Here is a 10,005-nt window from a genome sequence, read left to right on the forward strand (position 1 = left end):
CCAAATGGATCCTGGAAAAGTTCAGAGGGAATCCTTTCCTTTGCAAAGGCAGAATATTGATCAGATGGGCCACAGACTCTGAGGAATGTTTCAAAAAGCAACTTTCTGGATAACATAAAAGGGCATCACTATTAACTGAGCACCCTAAACTGTACCGTTAGTATAGGTCACCCAAACACAGGTCTGAAATGCACAGGTCCATTTATATGTAAATTGTTTTCAATAAATATGTACAGGATCTGCAGTTGGTTGAATCCATGGGTTGTTCAAGGATCAACTGTAGTTGCTTCTCAAAAGGTCTTGAGACTTAGGTCTTTAACAGATAAGATCCTCTCCTAGTCATTACTTGCAGTAATACTTTACCATGTCCCTTCCTGTGATCTCACTTGATCCTCACCCCATCTTGTGGAGGGCTGTATATATGAAGAGACCAGTAGCTTGCAGCTTATATCTGGTGTGAGCTCCAGTTTCAGATCTAAGAGTGGGCCATTTTACTTGCACAAGGAGTGCTGCAATGCAAATTTTAGATTTCTATGCCACTTTCCACTCCAAAAAAACAAAGGATAAAATTCTAAAATACTGATTAATTTCATAGGTGAGATAGCCACAGAGGTTGTGAAGGTAAGATGAAAAACAGGCAGCTTATCCTGGGAAGAGTAATGGGATCCTGAAACAGAAAAAGGATATTAAGTGAAAACTAAGGAAGTCTCAATGAAGTGTGGACATTAGTTAATAGTGTACCAATATTGGTTCATTAATTATAACAAATGTACCATACTAATGTAAGATGCTAGTAATAGGGGAAACTGTGCAGAGTATATGGGAACTCTGAACTATCTTTGCAGACTTCCTGTAAATCTAGAATTGTTTTAAAATAAAAGCTTATTTTTAAAAAGTTTAAAAAAAAGGGCAGCTTAAACTGAGGAAACAGAGAAAACCCACTAGAAAATGGCACCAGAAAATTTGATTAACTAGAGAAGTCTTCAAAAACTATAAAGACTGCAATGGATATGTTCCTGAGAGGACATTTTATTTTATATCTTATAGAGAGGCCAAGGCTCACTGAGCACCGTGCTTGGCCCTCTAACATCTTAATCCTTGCCATAGGTCTTTGTGGTAGGTATTTCTACGATCTTCATTTTCCAGGAAAGGCCACAGGAGAAAAGTGGCTTGTCAGAGGTCCTGAGGTCTTCATTTGGCCCACCCTAGTGGTCACTACAGATTAGAGCTAGAAGCTGCACAGAGATGTGGTATGCTGTTTGGCCTTAACCTTGAGCCATGGGTGAGAGTCGTCCTACTTCTCTGCTCCCAGACACCACGCTCCCACAGTTGCTCTCCTCTCAGCACTTCAGTGACCTGAGTTTACCAGTAGATTAAGCTAAGGCAGGTCCACTGTCGTATTCTGCCACCCTCTCCTGTACAGTGATAAGTGAATCCTGCTGTGACTGTTACATTGTTGCCCCCCAAATGAAGTCCCTCTCGGTATTTATGCCTGGAGGTAAGTGCTTAAGAGTGGGTATTAAATAAGAAAGAGGAACAGGGAGGGGGTAAGAAACACACATCAACTGAAAGGGGGAAATTAATAAAACCAGAATTTCTGAGCAAAGCAGCACTGCACTAATAAGCAAGTATTTCTTGAGGGACTTTGTACAAGGCAATTCCTCAAGCCTAGAATACTGAAGCCTCAGGCTCCCTGCAGAAAAAGAGAATATGGGCTTTATTCAGCGGCCTGGAAGGCTTTCTAGAGAACCTACAATCAACTGGCTGCCTGGAAAAGCTGTGGAATCTTGTGTCAATGAGTTTTAAAATAAGGCTTTTTTATAGGCTGCCTCTTCCCATGAGCTGGTAGATGCCTGAAGCCTATGATTTGATTTTCACTCAACTCTTTAAAAAAAGATGAAGTGTGTGTGGCAATAGGGTACATGGATGGTGTAAACTTCAGGTAGAAATAAGGGATATAGTTTACCTCAGTCGGCGGGGAAAAAAGACCATAAAGCAGAATCACACATAAAGGTACGTTGTTGAAAAATCCAAAGTGTAAAATTCACTACCTGCCATTATTACATCAACATTAAAAAAAAAAACAGGCATTTTTAACATTTTGACCAACATTCAAAACCTGAAAATAAAAAAGAGGGCATGATTTATAAATACATAAATATCCATGCATACTTTTACAATGATAGCTACTAGAAGAATGAGAACTTTTAAAACGTCAATCTAGACAGATTCCCTTTCATTCCAATTGCCTCTTTCCTACATGTTGTTAATATCAAGAGTCTTAAGAGAGCTGCTGAGGTCAATGTCATATTCATCCCAGCCTCCTTTCCAAGCCTGTAACTAATGATGAAAATGTGATGAATCTTCTGCCTTAGCTTTGATGCTAGGAAAAAAAGAAAAAGTTAGTAGCCATGTAGTCTAATGAATCAAACTCATAAATTAAAATACAGCAGTGATGCAATATTTATGTACTACCCAGATGGTAGGTAGACTCAGAAATTATTAAGATTTTACTACATACAGAAAATTCAGCAAAACACTGACCATACTACCCATTTGGAAGCCAGAGTCTAATTTTTTTGTCTTGTCACTTGTGATCTATAAATGTTCACAATTTAAAGTGATAACAGAAATACTTAAAAAATAACTTTTTCCATGGCATGCTCTGCAATGAAGGCTTCTAAAAACAGAATCACAGGGCTTCCCTGGTGGCGCAGTGGCTGAGAGTCTGCCTGCCAGTGCAGGGGACAAGGGTTCGAGCGCTGGTCTGGGAAGATCCCACATGCCGCAGAGCAACTGGGCCCACAACTACTGAGCCTGCGCGTCTGGAGCCTGTGCTCCGCAACAAGAGAGGCCACGATAGTGAGAGGCCCGCACACCACGATGAAGAGTGGCCCCCGCTTGCCACAACTAGGGGAAGCCCTCACACAGAAACGAAGACCCAACACAGCCATAAATTAATTAATTTAAAAAAAAAACAAAAAAAAAAACAGAATCACATAAACACTTATTGTTCTAAATTAAAATCAGTTGAATCCAGGTAGTAATTTACAACATTTCACATTGAGTCAGGATATTTAGGAGATGTGAAGGTTATAGGTTTCTGGATTTCACACTATTAGAAACTACAGAAACTGCATGTTTTCTAACAGTGGTGAACTGAAGCAGATATATTCTTTCTGGGTACTCTCTAGCACCATTGGTAAATTTAAACTTGGCTTTAGACAACTTTTTTTTTTTTTTTTTTTTTTAATTTTTTTAATGCTATTCTTGTCTGCTTACATTCTTTTTATTTATGTATGTATGTATGTATGTATGGCTTTGTTGGGTCTTTGTTTCTGTGCAAGGGCTTTCTCTAGTTGTGGCAAGCGGGGGCCACTCTTCATCACGGTGCGCGGGTCTCTCACTATCGCGGCCTCTCCCGTTGCGGAGCACAGGCTCCAGACGCGCAGGCTCAGTAGCTGTGGCTCACGGGCCCAGTTGCTCCGCGGCATGTGGGATCCTCCCAGACCAGGGCCCGAACCCGCGCCCCCTGCATTGGCAGGCAGACTCTCAACCACTGCACCACCAGGGAAGCCCCTAGACAACTTTTAAGCAGGGTGCAAAGAAATCATTTTGTCTGTCACCTTCTATTTGAATGGATTTCCTTAACATTTAGCAGTGCAAGTGAATCAGTCTGAGACACTTTTTAGTAAGCAGAGTTTTCAAGGTATGACCTATTTCCTAGCTTAAGCCTGTCACTCCAGTCTTTGAGAAGTGAAGAAGCGAAATTCCTCAGCAAAAGCAAAATATAAGAGGGCTTTGTCTTTTTAGGAGAATGCAGTATCACCTAAAGAATCCATCTTTAGTCCAAAAGGAAAGAGAATCCCCTAAGCCATCTCTCAAATTTCCAATAGGATAGACCAAGGCTATAGCAGAAGAGTTGCCACTGGCTTTGGCTGCTGCAAGTATGGTCTTTGACTCAAGGTGCTGGCAGGTGATTCACTCAGCCTGGGCACCAGGCAACAGACTGGCCTGTGGGGTCAGACAGAGCTTTTCTGGCTTCTTCTATTTCTGTGGATAAAGGGAAAAGAAAGGTAGCTCCATGGAGCATTTATCTTAGGATACAAGACAAAACCTGATTTAACTAATCTGACAAGCTGAAAAAAAATTTTTTTAAATACTCACAAATAGTTGCCATCGTATTAGAATCACATCTCCTTCCACCAATGGAGTGGCTGCTCCATTACTTTAGAGCTTGCCAAGACTGTATATAATGCACAAAAAGCCTCTTGAAAGGCAGGCACACTTGTTTTTCCAACTTCTCTTTCACATTTCATATTTAGTCACTTTCCATACTGCCACTTTCCCTCTTGGACAAAAATGTTCTTAGGGGGACTTCCCTGGTGGCGCAGTGGTTAAGAATACGCCTGCCAATGCAGGGGACCCAGGTTCGAGCCCTGGTCTGGGAAGATCCCACATGCTGCGGAGCAACTAAGCCCATGTGCCACAACGACTAAGCCTGCAGTCTAGAGCCCGTGTGCCACAACTACTGAAGCCTGCGCGCCTAAAGCCTGTGCTCTGCAACAAGACAAGCCACCGCAATTAGAAGCCCGCGCGCCACAATGAAGAGTAGCCCCTGCTCGCCGCAACTAGAGAAAGCCTGCGCGCAGCAACGAAGACTCAACGCAGCCAAAAATAAATAAAAGTAAATTTATAAAAAACAAATGTTCTTAGGAAAAATGGAGTAATTAAGTGGACAGATTTTTTGAGCCAATAATGATAGCTTCTTAGTCAATCACTCCTCTTTCTCCTTAAGACAATGCCTAGGAAATATAAACTCTGACAGTCTTAGTAATAACATCATTCCTGAGTGAGTGGCTGCTCTTTGTTAATTATTGCTCATTAATGGGTAAAGCCGGTTGGTCAATCACGAAGTCTGCTAGTAAGTACCTAGGGAGGGCTGTTAGATAACTGAGACTGTTCAATATATTTGTGTCTGAATCCCCCTTTTTCAAAAATAAATCATACACTACAAATATCTGACAAATACCACCTGTCAGAGACCAATGCTCATTTCTTTTCTCAGATTCCACATCCCCCTTTCCCCGCCAAAAAAAAAGAGTTGAACAGACCACAGAGGTGTACTACCCTTAAAACTGCAGAATAACCATGAAGTATTTTTAAAATCTTACTTTAAAGAACTTATGTCCCTAAGTTATCTTCACTATTCAGTCTCGGGATACCAATAATGCCAGGCGATTCATTTCCACTTGCTAGCTAGCTTCAAAACCCAACTGAAATAATTTTAGAGCTAGGGATCAAAGAACTATAACTGACCTTTTCAGGTGCATGGCTCAACATCAAAGATTTTTGGTTTTGTTTTTTGTTTCTGGGCTGGCAATGTTGCTTAATGTTTGCCAGCCTCTATCTATTACATGCAAAAACCTCAGGCAAGAAGACAAAAAAAAACTGCTGCAAAGCTCCCAGGGCGCTCTTTCCAGTGGGCTCTCAGGGTAGCCTTCAATAGAGAAGGGACAGCTTTCAACACAACACAATTCTGTCATGGCACACAGATCAGATGACTTGTTCTCAGGACAGGCTTATCTAAAAGACTCTTACCAACTGGCAAAACTCTACACATCCTCTAAGTATCTCACTTTTCAGGATCAACTTAGCTTCATTTTCAGTGACATCAACAGTCTAAAACGTGGTTACTAAGAAAACATAAGTTTTATTTGAAGGAAGTTCAAACATATATAATCAAAAAGTGCTATAGAAATACAGGCTCCCTGTAGGCTTCTTCCAGGTAGCTAGGTGCCAATCATCAGTCTGATGGCAGAGCTCATTTCAGGGATGCCAAAGTTCATTTCTGAGGACTCTTCTCTGGAGGCTGACGCTGTGCAGTTAAAGTGTCAAAAATGAACATCCCAGGACAGGGCTCCCTACATTTTTCAGGTTCAAGACCCCTTTACAATGTTTATAACAGTTTAGAAACTCTTCTCCTCAACACACATACATATACTTCTTCACACCAGCCTATGGATAATGTTAGGGATGTGCATATTAATTACAGAACCTCCTTAGTCTCTTCTGGAGTCTGAAGCCCAAATATCGTGAAGTGTTCTGACCTCTAACATCCCAGTATGACGGGAAAGAGACAGAGAAGTATAACAAAATTTATGTGAAAACGGATCTTACGGAGGGCAGAATACCTCTTAAGACCAAAAGGCCAAAGAAAGAATCAGCCATGAGCAGTCAGGAAGTAAAGGCTCATCCTATTCCCTGCCTGCCCCTGACGAATGGGGTGCAATCAGGTGGCCGGAAATTATCTAGACGCCCCATGCCTGGGCCCCAGGAACCTCACCGCTAGGATACTGAAGGACTTACTAGAGGTTTTTTAAAAATATTATATAAGAGAATCCAAAAAGTCACAAACTCCCAATTCACAACGGCTCCCGGGCTACAAACAATAGCCCTGTTAACAGATTTTAAAAACAAAATAGCCCCTTGAACACAACCTGAACTTTTGATTCCAGGTTCAATTAAAAAACAATACTTTTTTAAGGAAAAATATCTGAAATCAAGTGGGGTGTGCTGTTTGGGGCTGAAGTACTTTCTGGGCAGCTGAGGATTTGATTAGCTCCTGACACTCACACTGAAGGGAACCTTGTTATATGCCCAGCTTCCCAGAAAAAGACCCAGCTAGGGTGAAGCACGGGCTTACCTATGTTTCTGACGATAGAACTATAAGAGAGGCCAGCAGTCTTTACTCTTTTGCTTTGGTCAATTTTGTAAGCATTTTCTGAGCATCTTCTCTGGGTTATGCCTATACTAGGTTTTGGAATTAGAAGGACTAATATCTTAAGCACCATCTCTTCCCTCAAGAAGCTTACAATCTGCTCTTAAAAAGGTCTGGGTAAAGTGCTAAATAAATAAACTACGGGAGATGAGGAAGCAATTAATTTTGTTGCCTGAGGAGACCAGGGCAAATGAGAAAAACCATATCATATCTTGGGAGATTGTGAAAAGCAGTTGGGACACCCAGCCCCATCCTCTGAGCTTCCTTCTGCCACACTCTCCATGGCTCCAGCCAAAGGACCCAGATACAAGGCTCGACAGGCAGCAGCTCACCATGTAAAAAATCCACAGCCTCAGATCAGAACAAGCCTGGCAGAATAGGGAAAAGCTATGATGATATTACTCCATCTACATTTCCATCAGCAAGTCAGAGGGTCCAAACAGGTCTGGGGGGGTCCTCACCGATTGGGGTAAGGATGAGTTAATGTTACCAACAAGATTTTTTAATTAAGTGGGAAACTGTAGCACTCTAACCAACATTTTCTTAAAATTCAAGCAAAAAGCTCACAACAGAATTTTTCTAAAGGAACTGAAGAGGTTGAGTTTATGTGTTACTCTACCAACAATGCATAATTTATCTACTGAGTTGTTCTCTAGTTACGAAAAGGCTTATACCAATTACAGAGAAATAAAATGAAAGGGCTTAGATTGAGGTAGTAAACAAGAGCATTCAGAAAACAATATACTCTAATACATCATCATAAAGGCAGGGGCCGTTAGCTCTATACCATTTCAAATGCACTTGGAAATCCTGTTTACCTTTTTCATTAATTCACTTCTGGTAGTAAATTGTGGCAGGTCTTCCACTTCAATCCCATCAGCCATTTCCATCACCTTGTCTAAAAGGTCTTTGTTGTAACTGCACGATAAAAAGTAGTAAGATAAAAACCGTGGAAGAATTATTGTCACTGTGGGCTAAAAAGAAATTGCAGGTAGCTGGACTATAAACTCAACTCTCAGAGGAACGATCTGATACTACTGGGGAAACTGATAGATGTTCAGCTTCAAGTTAGAAAATAGTTCTTGCGCATGTGGATACAGAAGCAGCACTAGGGATGCCAATGGAGCAGGCGTTTTAAGATTTACAAAACAAACAAGACTTACAAAAATAGAGGCACTGTACCTCTGGCAGTATATATTCACGGATATGATATGAGGGCCAAAATTCTTTTTTATTTTTTTGAACATGTGGAGTATTGGTCTAACGAAAATAACATTATTTGTTCATTTGTCCAATTTTCTAACATTTGCCTAATCTTGGATCCTGTTAACCAGAATTTACTAGAGGAACCTGGAAGTCAGAAAAGGGAGGGATACAGCAGGCACTGCTTCCCCATATCCTGTTCTAATAACTCCCCAAATCTGAAAGCAAAACCAAGCAGCTTAGGGCTGGAGGGACCATGTGACCAGACAGCCATAAGGAGCACAGAAACCAGGACTAAGCCAAGTCATCTCATTATCCTAACACAATTTCAGGAAATGCTAAATAAAAGGATGTGGGAGCCTCAAGATTTGCCACCTGCTTCATGGAGTGGCAGAGGGAGTGCCATTTCAAAAAGTCCCTTGAAGGCATTTGTTATTTTGATAAAAGGAAAGGCAGAGAGGCAAAGACTGCTTCTTTGGGTCCAGCGGACTAGGACATGGGGAGAAAAAGACAAGGACCACAGATTACATCCTGCCATAAATGGTAAAATCCACCAATCCTGCTAGATGCTGCATGACCCCAGGTATGTCTCTTTCCCTCTCTCAGCTTCGTTGTAAACTGGAGATCTGAGTTTCTGTCCCTGCACGTTTGCCATGTGGAAGAAAGGAGCTAATGAACTTAAAATGCCCTCTGCAAAGGTGACAGTTTGAAGTAATTATAATAATAATATAAATAACAATGGCAACTCGAACGCCTAGCATGTATAGAGCTCTTGCGAGATGACAGCCTGTGCTAAGTGCTTTTCACCCTTTAATACTGTAGTCATCACAACTAATTTTCCATATGAGGAAACTAAAGCTCAGAGAGATTAAGTATCTTTCCAAAGGATTGGCTAGGGTGGAAACCTGCCTTAGGCCTGTCTAGTACGGTTGGAGTTTGGGGGCAGGGTCAGCCTTGGGCAGGGGTCAGCCCTGGGGGAGAACTGCGGATCGGGACAGGGTCAGCCAGCCGCCAGGGGTCCGCACCTGCAACCCAGGAAGAGGTGGTTGGCCCAGACCATGGAGAGGGATAGCAGCTGGTCCAGGCGGCCGCCGCCGTCTGGCGGGTCGCGGTAGTCGGGCAGGTGGCGCAGGATGAATTCCATGCGGGCCTTCCATTGCTTCTCGCTCTCCGAGTAGGAGCGGAACTGCTCAGCGAAGTCAGTCGCCTGCCGCACACCCGAAACCAGCTCCTCCACGGCTGCTGCCGCCTCACCACCCACCATGGCGCCCTCCGCCGCTGAGGGCCGGACCCGCCCACCGCCTTCCGTACACGCACTGCGCCACCTCCCCACGGCTAGAGGGGCCGCAGCGGCGAGCGACTGCTCAGGCGGACTGGTCTGGAGCGCCCTCGGCGGGCGCGGCGGCTTCACCCGGCCCGGCCCCTCAGACTTCTGCAGCGCGGCCCCTGGAGTGGGTCTACCCCGGGGCCTCAGGGGCAGTTCTCGGCCCACCCCGCGGGGAGCCTGAGGGAAACTGGGAAACTGAGTCCCTCCCAAGCACAGAGTAAGGGCGGCCCTCTCCAATTCGGCAGCCGGATGCCAGCCAGGACTGTACTGTGTCCTTGGCCTGGGAATTCCCCGGGCACCCGGCCCGCAGACCGATGCCCCCAGTTCTGAGGACGTATAGGTGTAGCTGCTCTGGATCCACTTTTATCGATTCCCAGAGGTCTCGACACTCCACCCAGGTTGTGGCCCGCCTTCCTGGAGCCAGTAATCCATCCAACTGAATACCTGCCAGACCCTTTGCTAGGTACTGGAGATGCAGTGAGAGCAAATTCAGAGCGCTGCTCTAATGAACTTTACAGTCGTGAATACTTAATTGCTCAAGGGTAACTTTTCAAAGTTGACAGCTTTTAATAAAGAAAGGCCCTGAGTGCTAGGACCATGAATAAGCAAGAGACCTGATCCAGACTTGGAGGTCAGGGAAATGATGCTGGAGAGCAGAGAGATGAACAAGAGTTAACTACATGAAAACGAGTAG

The 10,005-nt window shown here is 43.6% G+C and overlaps 1 protein-coding gene across 2 annotated transcripts; it reads right to left on the bottom strand.

Moving 5' to 3' along the window:
- Positions 1-2,001: 2,001 nt before the first annotated feature.
- CDKN2AIPNL (CDKN2A interacting protein N-terminal like) lies at positions 2,002-9,274 on the bottom strand. Of its 2 annotated transcripts, none has more exons than XM_059917094.1 (3): positions 9,010-9,274; positions 7,600-7,699; positions 2,002-2,383 (listed from the first exon to the last, which is right to left on the bottom strand). In XM_059917094.1, exons 1-3 carry the CDS (start codon positions 9,246-9,248, stop codon positions 2,372-2,374), a joined length of 351 nt encoding a protein of 116 aa, XP_059773077.1. In that variant the 5' UTR covers positions 9,249-9,274; the 3' UTR covers positions 2,002-2,371. The 2 variants fall into 2 exon arrangements, with proteins under 2 accessions (XP_059773077.1, XP_059773078.1); XM_059917095.1 differs by lacking the exon at positions 2,002-2,383 and adding an exon at positions 3,590-4,053.
- Between the last annotated feature and the right edge of the window lie 731 nt (positions 9,275-10,005).

The sequence above is a fragment of the Balaenoptera ricei genome, chromosome 3 (genome assembly GCF_028023285.1).
Source record: "Balaenoptera ricei isolate mBalRic1 chromosome 3, mBalRic1.hap2, whole genome shotgun sequence".
Taxonomy (NCBI): Eukaryota; Metazoa; Chordata; class Mammalia; order Artiodactyla; family Balaenopteridae; genus Balaenoptera; species Balaenoptera ricei.

Excerpts from the sequence above, each read along its gene's own strand:
- CDKN2AIPNL (XM_059917094.1), bottom strand. The coding sequence starts at position 9,248 with ATGGTGGGTGGTGAGGCGGCAGCAGCCGTGGAGGAGCTGGTTTCGGGT. Across the intron at positions 7,700-9,009 it reads CACCTCTTCCTGGGTTGCAG|TTACAACAAAGACCTTTTAG; the intron begins GTGCGGACCCCT and ends TTTATCGTGCAG.